The sequence below is a fragment of the Syngnathus floridae genome, chromosome 1 (assembly GCF_059516105.1).
Source record: "Syngnathus floridae isolate MCC-2025c chromosome 1, RoL_Sflo_1.0, whole genome shotgun sequence".
NCBI lineage: Eukaryota > Metazoa > Chordata > Actinopteri > Syngnathiformes > Syngnathidae > Syngnathus > Syngnathus floridae.
The window spans coordinates 8,722,443-8,742,577 of NC_142413.1; the positions used below are offsets into that span (position 1 = coordinate 8,722,443).

The 20,135-nt window shown below is 42.6% G+C and overlaps 1 protein-coding gene and 1 long non-coding RNA gene across 5 annotated transcripts in view; one reads left to right on the forward strand and one right to left on the reverse strand.

Annotated features, from left to right (window-relative positions):
• Positions 1 to 20,135, forward strand: part of LOC148403907 (uncharacterized) — a 182,020-nt gene that overhangs the window by 98,230 nt on the left and 63,655 nt on the right. The gene's annotated exons all lie outside the window — the stretch shown is intronic.
• Positions 1 to 20,135, reverse strand: part of fat4 (FAT atypical cadherin 4) — a 79,065-nt gene that overhangs the window by 3,896 nt on the left and 55,034 nt on the right. The window contains exons 7-16 of one of the 2 annotated variants that reach the window (XM_088378424.1): positions 16,311 to 16,491; positions 14,297 to 14,547; positions 9,405 to 13,754; positions 7,934 to 8,038; positions 7,484 to 7,791; positions 5,229 to 5,314; positions 3,708 to 3,887; positions 3,282 to 3,406; positions 1,172 to 1,389; positions 147 to 408 (exon numbers count right to left, since the gene is read on the reverse strand). In XM_088378424.1, the coding sequence (XP_088234550.1) occupies positions 147 to 408; positions 1,172 to 1,389; positions 3,282 to 3,406; positions 3,708 to 3,887; positions 5,229 to 5,314; positions 7,484 to 7,791; positions 7,934 to 8,038; positions 9,405 to 13,754; positions 14,297 to 14,547; positions 16,311 to 16,491 (6,066 nt within the window). The remainder of the gene's footprint in view (positions 1 to 146; positions 409 to 1,171; positions 1,390 to 3,281; positions 3,407 to 3,707; positions 3,888 to 5,228; positions 5,315 to 7,483; positions 7,792 to 7,933; positions 8,039 to 9,404; positions 13,755 to 14,296; positions 14,548 to 16,310; positions 16,492 to 20,135) is intronic. The other variant, XM_088378430.1, reaches the window with a different exon arrangement.

The following is a 20,135-nucleotide window of genomic DNA, read 5'->3' on the forward strand; positions in this document are numbered from 1 at the left end:
TCCAAGTGCCTAATAATGATTTGATGGCAAAATCTGAATTTTGGGGACATCCCTAATGTACCATCTTTGGACCATATTTAATAGTCTGTATGTTCACCACAACTTCCATCAAGAGCAGTAGTCAAAGAACCTTTGTAGAACCTCACCTGCCGCAGTTTTTTGCTGTGCAGGACCAGGCGGGATTCCTCCGAGTGAAATGGTGAGGACGCCAAGACCTCCAAAGTCCTGGGTAGGAAGCTGGATTATGCGGGAGTGGCTATTGTCCACTTGCATCAAGGTGTTGGAGCTGTTCTTCACCAGCAAAAGGGTGTGCCACAGACCATCAGACAGCACCACGTCCCCAATGGTTCGCTCCACTTTGCCTGCCACGCCTGCATCCGAGATGTAGTGGATGTTGCCATTTCTCATCTGAGGGAGGATAACAGAGTTTTGGGCCATCTATCAATTAATTGAGTCGTTCCTTAACTCACAGCACCCTTCTGGATCCATTCTTAACTAACTGAACAATTAGTTTTGGTCTTAACTTGTCACAGACTTAAATCCCTTGAGTCTTACTCTTTACTCCTCAAAGTTTTGGTCTCACCATCGCAAACTCTATTTTAGGAAACTCTTGTGTTGTTGTAGCCCTCCACTCTCCAAAGTCTTAATCTTGTCATAATTTTAACTCCTTAAGGTATTAACTTGTCTTAAATTGGGTACAACATTTTTAATTTTATCTCCAAAAAACATGGTTTTAACATCTGTCTTGTTCTTGATGTAGTCTTAACTCAAGAAGTGGAAAAGTGGATCTTCTATTTGTCTTTTGACTTAATAATCCACCTGAAAAACACCAACAGAAGTGGATTTTCACATAATGCCGACTCAGTCGTCCTTCTTAATGATTGTTTTGTTCCTTGGCGCTGATAAGTCAAACTCCAGACTTCCTCCCGTGATCATTTTCAATACTTCAGGGGCATTAACTTCCCTTGGAAAACATTTGATTCCAGAGCTGCTGTGTTTCATTATTTATAAGTCGGATCAATCTGATGCTGTTTAACTGAAGCAACAGCCTGTTTGCTACTCACATGGATCTCATGCGTGGAAATGGCTGGTCATACATTTATTGTACTGGACAAGTAGGAGGTGAGAGCAGAGTCTATTTGCTACAATGAGAAAATATCCGTGCTCCTACCTTAACAGTGGTGTAGTTACTGTTCTCCTGCACGTGCAGCAATGTGCCACTCTTGCCACGTGTCCTGAACTTGACCTCCAGACGGCTAGGCATGACAGGGTCATGGATCCCGCCCTGCAATGACCGCCTGAGCAGGACGTCCCGCTTGGGGCCCTGTTTCAAGGCATAGTCCAGGCGGCCGGTCCCATCCAGGGATAGCGCAGTGTCAGCCGTGATATCTGCAAAACAGACGGGCCAAAGAATCTTCATCATCTGTTTCATTGTTCAAAGTTCTCCAGTGGCTTTGAATCGTTGCTCACTCTGCAGCTGCTGCACACTCATGTGTCAGTTATTTTCCTTATTCAACAGCCAGAACCACAAATTGGGCCTCCATTTCTCACTCATAATTACAGATACCAAAGCCAAACTGAAGTATGCAGGCCGTTAAGAGGGTCCCATGTGTCAGTGAGATGAATATTAGTACAGTACACGTGTAACCAAAGTGTCTCAAAGTGTTGCTTGAGTAGACATGGAATGTTGTAATATTTGGAATTCAATCTCAATTGTAATTCCTCAATGTTGAATCCTTATCTAATCTTAACTCTTCAATATCTTAATCTTAACTCCTTGTTCTCAACTGGATATTTACTACGTTTTTTTCCCCCTTACCAGCCAGAACTACAAATCCAGCTTTTATTTTTCAAAGTCGTCATTGGATATGAAATCTGTCACAGGTCTCTGTCCGGGCTGCTTCCTACGATTTATAACACGAAATACGCCGGAAAGTGAGTGGCATGGCATCTTTTTATCTCGTCTCATGCAAGTTCGTCACTGCATCAATGACTTGACAATGATTTTGTTGTTTTAACGTTACATCGGTTCCCTTCTTTTTACAATGTTAGCACATAACAGACCTTACTTGAACAGAGTAATTATTTCGGGAAATATATCCTCTATTACGAAATGTACTCTAGGTTGAGGTTTTCCACGGACAATAATATCTATAACAATGCCACTGTGATAACGCTGCCTCTGCAGAAATGCCAGGCAGGATCGCTCCCACCAGCTATGTCAACACCATCACTCTGTCTTCACCTTCCGAGGTGCTGAAAGATGCACAGCTGCACCACACATTTTTTTCTTCAGGGTCTTTTTTATGAAGACAGAAGAATAAGACAAACAGCTGTCAAACACCCAGTTTAATAAACCTCATCTTGGTCGTCTACATTATGAGTTGCGTGCAAGAAAAACAGCAGGGTTGTTGAAACCCTTGAAATTTGATAGGTGGTGATGTCGCCTATACTCCTTATACCCTATTAATCTTGTGTTTATCCACAAATGCATCGTTATAGACTATCCCATCAGGCGTCCTCCAACTGCTTATCTATTCAACTATTTTCTTTAGTGTCTTTCCTCCTTAGAATTTCTGGTGCGCTGGAGCCTATCCCAGTTGACTTTGGTAGACATGTGGGGTGGACCTTGAACTTTTTGCCAGTCAATCACAGTCCCAATTGTGTATTTAAAAAATAATGTCAATACTTCTTGCTTCTAGAACAAAAGTCATTTTGCTTGCAACAACATACATTTGAGTTGATAGTATAATAACACAGTAATCTTGGATGGCCGATTTTTGGATCATAAATAAGTTTGGCACCCCTAACAGTGTTCTTGCTTTAGTGTCCAGAAACAGCTCCGAACAGTTTGAAAAAATGTCTTGAATGATTTTTGCTATCTAGGCCAGCTATTAAAATTAACAAGATTCTTCTTTCTTTCACATAAAAACATAACATCATCATCCTGCAAAATTGCATCTATTTTCCTTCATTTGATAACCTAAAATTCAGAAGTATGTTTCCAGTGTCCAAAATGACAAGCCTGTCCCGCCTCTGCTACTGCAGCAACGCCGGAAAATAGCTAGGTTGACACAGAACAGCGGCACCCGGAAAAAGTCACTGGCATTACAATTGTAAGTCGTCACTGTGAATACTTTTATAATTAAAGACACAAAGCTGAGATGGAGGCAGCTGGCGTCATGACCAACACAATGACTCATACAATGGGGGAATCATTAATAATATTGAAAGCATAATTAAATTCATTCTGGAGACACCTCAAAGACACATTGACTTACATTTTTCACAGTATTTGCCAGTGAAGCCGTCCACGCATTGGCACTGCTGCCAAGACCAGTGGTCCAGACAGGTCCCCCCATGTCTGCAGGGGCTTGCGGTGCAGGCTGCCTCCAGTCTTGGGCATCTAAAATAATAAAGGACAATCAGATCTGTCGGTTTGACAGGCCCAAAAGAATCTCCAAGAAAAGAGGCAGATGCACACTCCCGGAACGAAATTCGGATTGATTTGCATATAAAAGATTTCCCCTCGCTTCTACGAAAAAAAATCTGCAACCGGTTTCTGGTATCGCACAGCTTTAGAGAATGTCTGCAAAAGCCGAGCAGATGTCCCACAGCGAGAGGCAAGACAGACAGATGGGAGCAAGCGATATAAGATGGAGAAAGGATGAAATTAGGACTGAAGGGAGTTGGGGTGGGGTGCAGACCTGTCAAGGATGCCATGTGATGCCAGCGCCTGACTGGGCTCCAGCGGGCGTCCATTGACAGCCAACTCCATGATGCAGCCCACAAAGTCATGAGTGGCGACCTGACCGGGGCGGTGGAGGACGGACTCCATTGACCTGACGCCCCCCACTGAGAGCCGATTGGGCTTCACGTCCAGGATCCTGCACATACAAAAGAGATCCACAATCAAATGTTGGCATATTGTGGCTGTGCAATAAACACAAATCAGTATCCACACAACTGTCCTTCACTCAGACCACATCTTCCCCATTTCTGAAGCCAAGCAAATGGAAAAGCAAACTCCCTTTTTTTCCAAGTGTCGACAACCTTTCATAATGAAGGTCATGCTTTAAGCAAGCGATTGACGGCAGACATATATTTACTGATTGATTCATTCCGATCAAAAGCAGGTGGCTAAATGACCCATTTAAGTATGATGTTATTTCGAAACTTTGACAATATTATTACTGTTGTCAAAACATTGACAAAGTTCTTTGCACATGAAGATTAAGACTATAATTAAAATCATATTCGTCAACTCCTCAAACGCTTAGTTTTAACCAAGAATTTGTCTTGAGATATCCTCAAACGCTTAGTTTTAACCAAGAATTTGTCTTGAGATATCCTCAATGGCTCAAAGTCTTAGCTTCTCAAGGTCTTGGTTTTCCTCAAAGGGCTCCCTTGTTATTGTTGTCCACTTGTTGTCGCCCTTGTTAGCTTTGCAGAAACTACATGATGTGTCTGAAAAAAAACGTGTATTACAAAAAAAAAAAAAGTACGTATATGGGATTTTAATCATGAACTTGCCAGCACAAAAGTTGTTCCGAACAAAATTTCTCAGGCGTTGTGTTCCTTAAGGATGACAAATGAGCTCACGTTCAAGCTGGAACAAACATATTGTTGAGAAGAAAGAAAAACCTTTCCAAATTTTTATTTGAGGACAACTTGGCATGGTTAGCCACAGTGACCTCAGCCAAGTGCGCTTCTACGGTTACCTCACTTGTTCCCGACGTGGCGCTCGGCACGACGACTATGAGCTGTTGCGAGACAATAGCCGAGCCAGGATGAAGGAAAACTCATTAACACCACACAAAAATTACACTGCTAAGTCGTTCCTTGAGTACTCGGCAATTTTGCCGCCGCTGTTATTGGCGGGATAATTTTACGTCCCTCTTATAAAGGCCAGAAACGTTTTTGGTTAAACGATGACGATCGACAGACACGCAAATCCTGACAAAACTTTGGCAAATGCTCAGCTAGCATGCGCTGATGGGAAATGTGCATTGAATTTTATATTTTTTTTGGGGGGGGTGATTTACTGTGCTACACAGTAGAATAAACATCATAACAGGTGGAAGAAAACATTTGGATTCTGCTATAATTATTTAAGTTTTCCAAGCTGAGGAATTGGATGTGTCAACTCAATTTTAGTGCATACGGTTGAACTGAGGAGAGGAATGGAAAAAAACAACTTCTAGCATGTGTGTGTGATTTTGTCTTACCAGTCGGTGTGAACAGCCACGTTGCTCACGGCACAGTAGCCTGGTTCCTGGTCGTCGCCGCACAGATCCACGGTCAATGAGGCGGCCTGCGGGACAGCACATTGTGGGTCACGTGGCGGGGATTCATCCCAGACAAATCCAATTAACCAAAGTTTCCACTTTGTACACATGCCAACAGTTTTGGAAGTTGCAAAGAATCCGAATCGCACAATCGGCCCTTGTGTGCAGCAGTTGTTACTCCGTCAAAAGTACAAACAGCCTGTCAGCAAGTTTCTCACTGGTGATAATTAGGGTCAGGCAGAACTTTCGTCGCATTCCACACACAGCTCAGTTGAACTTGGGTCTGGATGAATATTTATGGAACGTAGTAGTACGAGTTGACTAATGACGGTGCCAAGCCTGAGCACTTGCTTTGGACACTTTTTGAGGTTGAAACACAATTTAGGTATGTAATCTAATGTTTCATACAATCATGAAGGAGGGGTCTATTTAAATTTTTTGGCGTGGTACAAAGGCGATCTGCGTTCCCACGCGGCTGCTGTGAACAGCAAAGAAATGCAAGCGATTGTAAAACAAAATCGCCTACAAATCCATCTGTCTCATTGTAATTTAGTCTCAAACCTTTTCCAAATTCTGCGTTTTGTATTTTGCTGAGAGTCATTCTTTGTTTTTCTCACTCAATTTACACAGTTGCCGTGAGGAAGCTATTTGAGTGGCTTCAATGAATGCTATGAATTGTATTTGCTGTGAATTTCTGACCATATTGACCAGAGAAGACAAAGTGGTTGAATGACATTGCTCTTATTCAGGGGGCATCTATTGAGGACCAATGTTCAGAATGGTGTCAAGTGATTATCCAGCAAATGTATTTAGGAGGGTGCCATGATAATGGACTACATTACAGGAAACCTTTCTTCAGCTGTCAAACTGATATAGTCATGGCTCTGTGGTTCGGTGAGAAAATTACTCGATTGCTAAAAAAATGAGCCCCCAAAACTGTGTGAAAGTGCAGAAAAATCACAAAATTGAGGGGACTGCACTGCACCCCTGCTGGATCTTGTGCAAACATGGAGCACACTGGCGTTGGAGCTCAGAACACAAATCATCCACAGCCCCGATGCGTTTCTCTCCTCGCCACACATGAGGCACACACACAACAACATGACCCTTTTGAAGCACCATAAAAATGTCCGAACAACATGAACATTGTACGAACCTCGAGCAATCAAAGGCCGTAAAGCCTTAGAAACGCTACTCACTATCCTGTCGTAATGCGGTCTAGAGGTTTGTTGTTTCTTTTTCCGCAAAGGCTTTGAAAGATTGTCCGCAGTGCTTTTGTGTGTGGCTGAGGGAATATGAGGAGAGCACCAATGTAGCTGTTTTTGGAAGAACCAGTGGCGCTGGTGTCTACTGTAGCGGAGGTGCTGGACGTGCCGTTTTAATCTGGCTCTAATAGTCCAAGCAATCAAGAGTTCAATGAGTTGCACCAAGGGCTAATTCGTCAAACTCTACTTGCTCATATGGGGGGTTTGTTGTTGATACTGATTTATTGGACCTGTCATTCAGCATAAAGTTTTGTACCCGTTTGTTTCATTGTTTCTCTAAACAAGATTGTGATTGCAGCTTCAGTTGTGGCTAGAAGAATTGGGCAGCCCAAATTAATCAAACCTTGGAGTTTTGCCCTTACTTCAAGAGAACATTAGCTTCTCATGCTAATCTCCGACTGGCCCACTGCCTTATGATCTGAAAACTGAAGGATCCTATTCTTTCCGTTCACTTCCACAGTCCCCATATTACTTTACAAACTATCAGTCAGCACTCAAACCAACAAATTAACTGTTCTAGCAGGTCCCCCAGTGACGTTCCCAATGCTCTGTGGGAGAGATTTGCAGTCCAGTGGGACGCCTATTTTATAAAAGCTTGGATGGATTCTTCTCACAGTTTCCTTGCCGCTGAATGTCTGGCAGGGTGAAGCTTCTCATTCAAGAGACACAATTTCAGTGTTTTAACTCCTTATATGGTAACTCACAAACAAGCAATAGAATTGTAATTACAAACCATGGACGCTGGAAGCCAAGCTACCAGTGGTCTGGGAGACTGCAATTATCTGATGGTGCAAACAACAAGCTGGCTGCTTTTGAGCAAGGAAACCTCAGGACATAAACTTGTGTTCTATTCTGCATTCCTCTTCCTTTTACACAATTTAGCTGTTGCTTTAAACCTCAAACATGTCCCATAAAAGCGTCCGCCCTTACCATCCCAGCCCGTCTGGCGATGATTGTGTGGAACTGCCCGTCGGACACTTTTATCATGGTCATCAGTTTGTATGTTCCGCTTCCCAAGTTGAAGGAAAAGCGCATCCGTCCCTCAAAGATCTCCAGGGCCAAGAACTCAGCCTTGTCTCCAGTCTGGTTGTCGTGGTTGTACATGAGCAAGGCATTGTTCTTCAGGGTTGCAAACTTGATGTAAATGTAGTTGTTGTTAGGGTCCAGGGACGGGAACTCCATATAGGAGAGCTCCTCGAAGCCATAGCTGTTCAATTCACAGTGTTTCCCAAAAACCCCTGAGGAGTAAAAGAGAACAAATAAGAAATTGACAGATGACTTTAAGTTACGTTGACAGCACAGAATATTTGATGAATGGAAAATGGCCTCAATGGAATGGGGTTTCTAATACGTATGCAAGTTGCCTTCGTTGTTACTCACCAAATGGGCAGTGACAGTAATATCCATCCACCCGGTTCTGACAGGAGCCGCCATTAAAACATGGGTTACACTCACAGTGATTGATGATGGAATCACATGTTTTGCCTGGGTTCACAAGACAACACGCATTAACACGATGGAGTGGTGGAAAATATCGGAAAACAATAAGTGGGAACACAGGCTCGACACAAAGCTTTCATTACCTGATTGTGAGTTGATCAAATAAGCTTGCCCTTTTATATACAGTATGTGACATAAAAGTAAAATCCGACTGACTCAAGTGCGTTTTCCCATTTCAAATTATGATTCCCAGTTCAAATTGAGCCAAAGCATCTTGAAATATTCATAGGAGGAAAAGTCCACATTACTGGCAGACTCTTCACACTAAACATATTGGGAGGCCCAATCCAAGATCAAATGATTCTAGAACAAAGTGAATTTGTTGCAGTGCTGAAAGACAAACATCTAAAATGAACACGAGTTGTTGAAACGAAACGGGCTGGGAGAGCGTAATGAACATCAAAATATGAGGAATGTGACATTGATAATACCAATGGGACTCAGACATGGCCAAGGCAGGAATGGTGCATGGCAAACAGGCAGACGATAAAGGGTTGCGAGTACGCTTGCAGCCATAAATGCTGAAGAAAACTTGTTTAATGGAGAGCGAGCCGACTGCCAAAAATCCAGCTCAGGAAAACAGGAAGACTAAAGTTCACGGCGCGGGCATGCAAACTACTGTAAGTCAATAGGTGCATTTCCTCTGGAGGGTCATTTATCTTGATGAAACTTAGACGTGCTCATTTTTTTATTGTCATAATAAAAATGGACAGTAATGACTAGACTGGGGGAAAATTGCCTTGCTTTGAAAATGTCTTTCAGATGTGGCAACTGGACAATGAGCCCCTATCAAAATGAGTGTCCTGTGTAACGCCAATTAAAATCAGCTCCCAGTTTTAGCCAAGCTAACAAGTCTGAGTGGTCATTAATTTTCCAACATAAAGCCCTGATTGGATCTTGTATAAAGCTGCCAATTTGTCAAGCGCCGGGATCGGTGATTAGTAGATCATACAGTACAAAGTTAGATTACAGTTGGATAATTGCGTCGGTGTGTGTGGTCAGCTCTGTGTAGGCACATGATGCAATGTGATACAGACTAATAGCCTCCACTCTGGAGCAGGGTCAGCCTCACAGCTTCCTTTTTATTAAAGCAAACATGGCTGCCTGATATTCAGTTGATACCCAACCCATCAAACAACCTTAAAGATTTTCTAGCAACTATAGGAATGTGACACCTCAGACTCAAAAGCAAATATTGTCTTTGGAGTGTGAGCTGTCAGCTGTTTAGATTTCATGAGAGTGTATCCAATGTCCCACCTATGTTTTTTATCTGTATCACTGACGGAGTGGTCTGACATAAAACGTGACTGCTGTGTCTGTGTGTGTGTGTGTTGTTGTGTATATGTAGTACCTGCAAATCCGGATTTGCACAGGCAGTTGAAGCCGCCGGGGAAGTTCTGGCACAGTGCCCCATTCTTGCAGGGATTGGAATGGCATTCATTTATGTCCCTCTCACACGCCATGCCAGTGAAACCTTCAGGACAGGTGCAGGAGAATCCCCCTACCAGATTGTGGCAAGTGCCGCCATTGTGACAAGGCGACGGCTGGCATTCATCGACGTCAGTCTCGCAAACAGCTCCTGTGTATCCCGGCCTGCAGCTGCAAGCGTAAGGTGGCAGCGGGTGGTTGGATACCAGGATGACCGGGATGCTTTCTTCTGTTTTCATATCGGGTCCAACAGTGAGGCGCTTCTTGCAGCTGCCTCCGTTCTGGCACGGGTTACGTGTACATGGATCGTGGTCCACAGCATCTATTTGCACACCACTCTGTCTATTCAAGATATCTTTGATACTCTGGAAGAATGTGGCTACACCACTGGGGTTCACATATTGCCCATGTCCTCGTTTGATAGCTGCCATCACGAAAGTCTGGTTGTTGAGCTCAAACGCACCATAAAGCAGGACCCCGGTGCCCAGTCCGGCTAACTGAGAGTTGGCAATGCGTAAAAAGCTGAGGTAGTGGTCTGTGAGGAAGTTTCTGACTCCATGAGACTGGAGACGGATTAGAATGCTGTTATCCACTGTGGCATTTGTGAAACCCATGAAGAGAACCCGGGCTGTGTTGCTGACAGGACCATGGACACCATCACTGCTTCGGATGGTTAATTCAAAGTTTCCATCTGCTGAACGTGCTTTTGAATTTAGGTTGCATGTTCCAGTAGGAATATTAAACAGCACTGAGGAAGGTGGAATGAGGGAGCAGTGGAACCTGTCTTGAATGTCAGGGTCTTGGGGTTTAACATCTCCCAAAGAACCTCCAGGAAATATGTTTCCAAAGTAGTGAACAAAGATTTCCATTGACCTCGGCGCTGAAGGGTTGTCATTTTGATCATTTATTTTGACGTGTATGGTTCCTGTGGAGGACATTTGAGGTGTACCAGAGTCCTTGATCACGATGGAGAGATAAAAGTCACTAATCTGTTCTCTGTCAATCTCCCGACTTGTGGTTAGCATTCCAGTTGGACTTAGATTGAAATAGCTGTTGGCAGAGCCAGAACTGAGAAGACTGTATATGTAAGGTCCTTGATTTGGTGGTAAGTCTGGGTCGGAAGCTGTTAATATGGTGACCGCAGTTCCAGATTTCTGGTTCTCCATTGCTTCAGCGTACGTGGTTGTCAGACTTGGACCGTTATCATTGATATCTTCCAGGTTCACAATCAGCATGGCGCTTCCAGTTGAAGGAGGTGTGCCAGTATCCACAGCGAGAATGCTTAGATTATACACAGGCGTTATTTCTCGGTCTAGCGCAGCTGCAACAGACACTTGGCCGGTTTTGGGGTTAATAGTGAAAACCTTTTTATCAAACTCTGGTGCAATTGAGTAGGAAAATCGGCTCCAACTTGGGACAGAGTCAGAGTCTTCAGCACTCACAAACGTAACCAGACCACCAGGTGCGAGACCTTCACTAACTTGCACGTCATACAACTCTTGAGAAAAGACAGGAGGATCATTGGCATCAAGTATTGTGATGTTCACAAAAACCTCATCAATATCCGCACCTCGGATAGCACCGGCGTTTTTGGCCAACACTCGAAGTGAAATCTTTTCCTCTTTCTCGCGGTCCAGCACACCTGCGACATAAATCTGTCCGGTTTTCTTGTTGATGCCAAAACCTTTCCTCCTGCTTTTCCCAAAAATGAGGTAGTAGACTAATCCGTCGTCACCTTGGTCACGATCGCTTGCAAAAACTTCCCCAACCACTGTGCCTTTTGGAGCAGCTTCAGAGATTTCAAAGTAGTACTCTTTGGAGACAAAGCGAGGTACATATTCATTGGCTCCCTTTAGCTGAATGTTGACATTGGCGAAGTTGCAGCGTTCCTCGTCTGGGACGTTGAATGCCTTCACTGTCAAATAGTAGACCTGTTTAGCCTCATAATCTAAGAAGCCCTGAGTGGTGATGGTGCCTGTGTTGGGATCAATAACAAAGAGATCACTGTCTGACGATTGTATGACATAGGCCATGACCGCATTCGTTCCTGAATCGCGATCGATGGCATTCATTTTCAATACTGTGGTGCCACTTGGAACATTTTCCTGTACAACAGGGTAGTACTCATCTGGATCAAACATGGGAGGGTTGTCATTCACATCAGTCACGTGAATTGTGACAGTGACATAGCTGGATTTTGCAATCCAACCACCATCTGTGGCTGAAACTCTCAGGTCGTGTTGTTGGTTTTCTTCAAAATCCAGGGGCTGCGCTAAGGATAACACACCTGTTTTACTATTCAGTGCAAACAACCCCTTGCTATTGCCTGACGTGATATTATACTTGATGAGGCCATTCATTTCTTTATCTTTGTCTCTGGCAGATAGGGTCCTTATTGCTGTTCCCACAACAAGGCTTTCTGGGACTGTAGCTGTGATTTGGCTTTGCGAGAACTCGGGTGTGTGATGGTTTTCCTCCGTGACGGCGATTCGCACTGTTGTTTGTGCCGACAAAGGCGGATTTCCTCTGTCGCTGGCTGTGACACCCATGAGGTAAAGCTTATTTAAGTCAGATGTGAGGGGTGATGCAACAGTAATCCATCCGCTGATTTTATCTAATTTGAATTTACTAGAGCTGTTACCTCCTGTAATTGAGTACTCAACTTCAGAGTTGAGGCCAAAGTCTTTTTTGTCGAGAGCTGTAATTCTTAAAAGTCTGGTACCAACTTTGACACTCTTTGTGACAGGTGTAAAGTAGTTTGGTGAATCAAACTCGGGAGGATTATCGTTACTGTCAACAATATTCACAATGACCGTCGTCTCACTCATCAAAGGTTTGAGGCCACGATCTGAAGCCGTGACGATAAAACTGTGACGATTGATGTTCAAACTGCTTGCGCCTGTTGAATTCAAATATCTCAATTGTTGCTTCACAAATATCTCTCCAGAGCTGGCGTTAATTCTGAAATACTCCGACTGGGACCGAATAAAATAAAATATCTTTCCATTGAAACCCTCATCGGGATCGGTGGCTGACACCTGCGTCACCAAGGAGCCCACCTCAGTCAGTTCGGGGTAGTCAAGGTAATATGATGGACGACTAAATCTGGGGGCGTTGTCGTTGATATCTGTTATAAATATGGTGACATCTGTGCTAACTGTCCAGCCGGAGTCGTGGGCAGACACTTTGACAATGAAGTGGTCTGTGTCCTCCCTGTTGAGTGGCCTACTTATTGTTATGTCTCCTGTGTATGCATTAATACTAAATGGAAGGCTGGTGTCTGTGATTGAATATCGGCTGATAGCGTTTGCTCCAGCGTCCTCATCTGTGGTGGTGACTCTAGTGACCGTATAACCTACGGGTGCATTCTCGGCCACAGTAGCGCTAAAGATCTTTGAAAACCGGGGGGCGTTGTCATTTACATCCAGCACATTGATTTTCACTTTGACTGCAGAGTTTTTAGACGGTGACCCTCGGTCCGTGGCTTTGACTTTCAATGTGTACTGGGCAACCTTCTCACGGTCAAGCGGCCTGGTGGTTCGTATTTCACCGGTAGCTCGACTGATGCTGAAGCTGTTGTCCTTGTTTCCATCCATGATGGCATATTCTAGTTGCCCGTTAGGTCCATTATCCAAATCTACAGCAGAGACCATCAGCACCCGCTGGGGTGACAGATTCTCCAGTATCTCAGCATGGAAGGGGTCCTTATCAAATGTGGGGTGATTGTCATTCACATCCAGCACAGTAATGTCCACTCTTTCATATGACGAATATGGTGGAAAGCCTTGATCTCTGGCCTCAATCCAGAGAACGTATTTCTGAATATGCTCATAATCCAGAGGATGCCTGATGATTAGGTCGCCTGACAGCTGGTCAACGTGAAAGGCGTTGTCCAGGTTACCACTGGCGATGTAGTATGACAACGGCCCGCCCCTCCTGGAAGATCCTGTCACGGTTGTGACAAGGTGATTGGTTGGCTGGCTCTCAGGGAAGGTGAATGCATGCTCCTTTAACTTGATGACAGGGAAGTTGCCTCCGTTGACGAAGCGGACTGTCACAGTGGTCGTGTCAGTTTTGGGGTTGGCTCCACCATCTTTTACCCGGACCGTGAGGGTAACCTCAGAGGACCCCGTCAGCTTCTCATTGGCAGTGATTGCACCTCGTACAGGGTCGATCTTGAATTTGTCAGAATTGTGTCCCATCAGGGAGTAATGTAACTGGGCGTTGGATCCAGCGTCTTCGTCTGTGACCGTAACAGCAAAAACCAAGGAACCTGGACACACAGAATTACTCATTACAAGGAAGGAAATCATTTGTATTTAAATATTATAAAACTGTTAGACTGGTGGTTGGTAGGGAACGGGCTCGTACTGGAGTTGCAGTCTTTGCCTTCAGCATTAACTCTTGGCATTATTTGCACACTTCTGTATTACTGCACTGTTGGACATTTTATAATTCTTAGTAGCTCACTTTGTACATTTGTCTCCATATATCCATACATTTTCTGCTTACTAAGTTGTATAATTTTAGAAAATACACAACTGTATTTTAGCTTTTGTCCAATTAAAAGCAATTTCCTTGTAAATATTATGACCAATTTTTTTCTTGAAAAAAAAAAAACAATTTTATTCTTTAAATTTGTTTTTGGTTTTCTTTGAAAAATCTTGTGAATTTTTACGAACATTTCAACTTGAAAAACCATGCATATTTGTGAATCCTATTTCATATTTCAGTTATGTTTAACTGGCATTAAGATTATGAGGAGATCGTTGGAAATGTTGTTTATGGATTTCAAAAGAGTGTCTAAATGTTTACCTGCTGCTGTGGAGGCGGGGATATGGGTGACATAAGGGTGGTGATGGAAGCGCGGTGGGTTGTCGTTGATGTCGGCCACTGTCACGGACACGGTGGCTGAGCTGGACAGGCCTTGCGGCAGCCCTCCATCTGTCGCCATCACTAGCAGCTGGTAATTGGCTCGCTCCTCTCGGTCCAGCAGGGAGCTGGTGATAATCTGTCCGGTCGCCGGGTTGATGGAGAACTGTCCGTGGCCTCCAGTTAAACTGTAGCTGTTTGGGGAGAAAAGGAGGAATTTGAGGAGGAATTTACATTGAACAAAAACTAAGGAATGAAAATGATGTCCAAAATACAAAATTTGAAATTATTAAATACTTCTCATATAATTCTCACACAATCCTCTACATTATAAAAGATTTCTCCCTGTTAGTGTCATGTGTTTCAGTTGCATGCCGCCCAAAATAAATTTTCAAATTAACAAACATGCTCTGAGGTCTGTGAGGTATGTTATTGTTTTATAAAAACTGGTGTTTTTGACTAAATAAATACATACATTAATGAACCCATGAAAAAACAATTAATAAAACACTAAATTACACAGCAAAATTATTTCTGAATTAATTTAATGTCTTGAATAAATACATTAGACAAGTTTATTTACATATTTTAATAAATTATTGAATTAAGAATTGATTAATGTAAATACAAATCATTAAAAAACTTAAAACACACCTACAAATTAAAACAAATGAATAAATGAATAGATAAAGTAAATTAACACATAGTTGAATAAAATTTAATTTGAATATCTTCCCAAATATATTACCTGTTTATTTACCTCTATATTAGCTTTTTCAAAAAATATATATATATATTTATTCAAAATTTTTAATGTAAATGGAAACATTTTTGCTCGATTAATGAATTCTGTTCCATTCAAAGTAATTAAGATGTATTGAATCTGTTTCACACAATAAGGGATGAGTATGTGCGTGTGCAAGAGTGTATACGCATACGTTTGAGTCTATTTGATCCTGCCAAAGTACGGTCTATAGAGGTCACTGAAGTACAATTACATACAGTAGATGTATTTTAAAAAAAAAAAAAAAAATCAAATTATTAAATTGTAATTCTTCTACTTCAGCATCAGTTTTTAAAAATCATATTAGCAAACTGATTTCATTTGACATTCAATTTGCTTTATTGATATTTTTGCTTTGCCTCTTCCCTTGACTGCAGGAAGTAAAACTCACTACCCTCTATTTAATATGCACTCTTGGCCTTTAATAAAATACAATATAAACATCGAAACCCATAAAAGAACCATTAAAGTATAACGTATGACTGAATAGGACAAGGTAAAACCACATGCATCTTATTTTCATACAAACTCATCAGGAAGTCAAGGCTGCAAATTGTTCTGTCTCAAACCCAGACCGGACCCAGACACAAATATAAACCGGTGTATAAACGTACATGACGTCGCATACTCTGAAATGTTTCTTCTGAAAGCAACCCCTACCCTTCTGCCCAAAAACTTTACAAGAAAGTAGGAAGGCAACACGGAAGCTCAGCGGACCTTTAAAAGTCCCTAACCTTAACTCCATCTTAATGGACTGTGAGAATCCCATCTAATAACTGACTGGTCTCTATTAAAGGCCCCTGGAACCCCCTGATGGGTACACCTCGTACTGTCATAGACAATTAACATCCTCATTACAATGTTTTGGGAAACAGGAGCACACTGTGGTACCCCCCAGCGCGTACCCAATATGATTCGCCGAGAGAAAGGAAGGGACAGACTTGAGTCAACGTCCGGCTTGAGAGTCGGGAGGGGGGGCAACAATCCCTTTATGAGGGCAAAGATTTAATGTAGAAAAACAAAATCCGTAAGAAGGATTCGGGGGTGACTAAAACTGGCATTGGCATTGTAGACGAATGAAACTTGGGCTTTTGATTTGGCTAGCAACCAGTCGAGTGATGATATCTCACAGCATATTAATGTAGTTGAGAATCCATAGTTTCGAAGATGTACCTTATGACACCATTGAGGCCCGTATCTGCGTCAGAACTGTTCACCAGCAACACGTCGGTTCCAGTGGGGGCATCTTCCTTGATGGTAGTGTGGAAGGTAGACGCGGAGAAAATTGGTACGTTGTCATTGACGTCGTCCACCAGAACAGTCACTGTCCCCGTTCCGCTCAGCAAAGGAGAACCTGAGAATGCAGGAAGCGAAAGCCATTAGTTTTGGACTAGCACACACAAAAAAAAACTTCAAACTTGAAATCAGATCGTTCAGATGTCTTTCACAGGGTCTCTTATGTGAGGGTGTATTGCACGGACCGTCATCTGTGGAATTTGAGTCGGGAGAAAGACTATTTTAAGTGAAAAAAAACAACGTGGGTAATGAAAGCGGTGCCCGTCGGGTCCTGAGAGGACGAATTTTACATGAAAAGCAGATGAAAATCAACTTTTAAAAAAACAGTAACAACTTTGGGATTCCGACGTCTGCATTGTTTGAACGTTCTAATCCTCCCTGAAATGGAACACTTGGTAGATCTGTTTCAAACTACTTTGTAAGGAGCAACAGTAGGACGCTCCACCTGGTCTCCCTCATTTTTTGACATTTCTGCATAATAGTCATTTTGATGTTACTTTGACATGACAAATTGTTTGTACCAGTAGCAGTCTGCAGTTGAGTTACTGTCCACGGGTATTTTTTATGGCAAAAAAGTAAATTAGAATTAGAGCATACTCAGTATATTACTATTACCTGACAACTGGCACTGAGATACCAGAAAATGGATCATAAAACTAAGCAAACTATCAATGGTTAGGTTAGACTAAGAGTTCAAACGCAACACAAAGGGTAAAAAGCCAATTAAAGTAATCAAACGCAACATTATTGGGCATTACTGGGCTTTGCTTTACTCAAAACATCCCTACACTGCTGGGCTTGATTTAATAAACAGATATTCATCCTTAAATCTACCTGGCTTTCCTGCTCAGAACATGAGTGGTAATTAGAATATACCAAGCTAAGTCCCAGAGGGGAAAATACGAGGTAACGGTAAACATTTTGATCCGCTTCCCCAAAAAGGCCCTGAAACCAGAGGAGACATCTTTTATTGACTTGTTTCCAAAAAATGAGTCATGTCCCTCGCTGTTCCACTTTAGGATCTCCGTTTCCTACTAAATATGGACAATGTTGACTTTTAGGTGATGGCTTGTTGCCACCTTTACAAATATTTAGAAGAATACGGAAACGCGTGTAATTCCAAAATTATTGCCCGTTTATACAGGGAAGTCTGCTGACAAATGAGGTTTAAAAAAATGTTTGGTATGGTCAATCTGCTTGTCTTGTGACTTACATTCAGTTTTTCATGTGGTTGCCTGGCAACGGATTAGGGTTGATCCTCTTTAATTGATCCCAGTGTCTGTATCACTTTAGTGCTGATACTGGCAGCCAAAGTGTGTTTGGCAGTCAGGCTGTTGTTGATCAAAGATGAGCTGCTTAGTGCTCACAAGAGCTCAGAGGCCAACAGGACAACGGCAATCTCCAAAAAAAAGACGATTCCTTGCTTATCTCAATTTACGGGGCGCAATACAATTCAAGAAGGGAAGTGGAACAATTTGATTCGGTTTGATTCAGTAGCATTACGATTCCATTCACGATGAGGTAATGCCGTTAAATGTTTTGTTTCTCGTCTTTTTTAGTTATTTTAATTATTTTGGTAATTTTTAGTCAGTTTTGTTTCATTTCGGAAAATAATTGCAATGGTCTCTGCCAAGGCTAACAGAGATCCTAATAAATGAAAAGTTATATCCTCTGTCCTGAATATCAAATCCACAAGCCTCCAAATAACTTCGATAGCATTGTTTCCCTATATAGATCGGAAACACACACAAACACATGCTCAATGCTTTCGACTCCCCCGGGCGCAGGATGTGATGTCACAACCTGTTTACCGTCTGGGGAGAACACAGCCAACCTACTTCACCAAGCACTTGCGCCACCTTTGACCTGCAAATGCCTCGTCCACTGCAAGCACGGGGACATCGCTGAGGCTAATCCTCCGTAAGCGCAGCGTACACTCGCCCCCACCGAAAAACGCACTCACACACTCCCCTAGCGGCCCTGACCCCGTGCCGACCCCGACGTTGTCGACAGGCGCGAGGATCAGACGGGAAGCGTTTCTCACATCTCTCTCGGCCGTATCGCTTCTCTTTGCTCGGCCAAAGCCTCGAGACGTGCCGTCTTAGCCCTTCGGAGCCCTCCAATATCACATAACCCCTGGCAGCTGTCTCCGCCGGGCGTGCTCGCCAACGTACGAATAGTTCACATCGATCCTGTTACATGGCGTGGGCCGACAGAATTAGCCGTCTCTGAACCGGATATCTTGGCACGTATGCGAACGCGTGTTAATGGACGTTATGATTGTTATGCTCAAGGTGAGACGATCTAAATATGCTTGATAAATCAACATCAACATCAACACGGCAGCCGCAGTATATGATCCAATTTCGATTCTTCAATTACTCCCTATGATCAAGCGTGTTGCAGTACATGAGTGGGCAGACATTGACGCCCACGTTTGAGTTTTAAAAACAGATGGACCACATCATTGTTAGATTAGGTGAATAAAATTTGTAAATGTATCTAATCATCCATTTTCTGTATTGCTTATCGCCAGAGGGTTGTGAGTGAGCTAGAGTCTATCCCAGCTGACTTTGGTTGAGAGATGGGGTTAATCACAGGGCACACAAAGACAAACAGCCCTTGACATATTCAGTGTTATGTGAACCTAACATGCATGTTTTTTGGAGTGTGAGAGGCAACATGCAACAAATATGAGGTGCTATGTTGTATGATATAATATTTCTACCCATCAACATGATCAATTCAGCCTTTTTTTCCTGAATAAAATCTGTGAATGAAAAATATTTTTCAATTATCTGATTCAACATTGACAGATTCATTTGTTGCAAATAAAATATTAACATATTTGTATTTTATTATAAAACAAATTTTTCATTTGGTTATGTCAATCAACTAGAATCCAACCATTTATAGCCACTCACGAATATGTGGATTAAATAAATTAGATCTCATCTTCTTAATTGAAGATAAAGATTAGGGGATGAATCTTGGCTTGTCACACCGATTATGAGGAAGACAAATATCAACGCGCAAAGTCGGATAGGTCATGTTTTTGTTTCCCAGTTTGAGGAGTCCCAAATGCGAAAAAATATTAGGTTCAAAGTCACTGTTCTGCTAGATGTTTTTTCTTACAAAAATTTGAATTTTCTCTGCTTTTTGGTCAGAAACCATTAAAAGAACCTGTCAAGTACTGCTCATTACTAAATGGAAAAAAGTAGAAATAAATGTTCAATCTTTCTTTAGTTGGTTTGAGTGCATGTCATAAATTAAGGCAACAACTCTAGAGGGCAATGCTGTGTGTACTATAGTATAGTACTATACAGTACTAATATAGTACTATAGTTTTGCAGTTTGTGGCACGTGAGCCATACTTTGCCGATCCCTATTCTAGTAATTGAAACAATCCTGGGATGATTTTGAAAACTGTGACGTTACATCCAGTCTTTGCTGGAATCTGCTGTCCTTGATCATTAAGACGGCAGTCCGGGCAGGTGCCAGCTCGGCGGCCCGAGTCCGGCATCGAGCAAATGACATCATTTTTTTTGTCACGGAAAGAGAGCTGTTGGAAATTTCACAGCAGGAATGCCAGCTGTCTCGGTGGTTACAAAACTATTTTTCCATCTGCAATTCCCACCACCCCAAGCCCTTTGTTCTTCTTCTTTTTGCAGTAGTTGTGTTATCGACACTTTAATGTGGCGT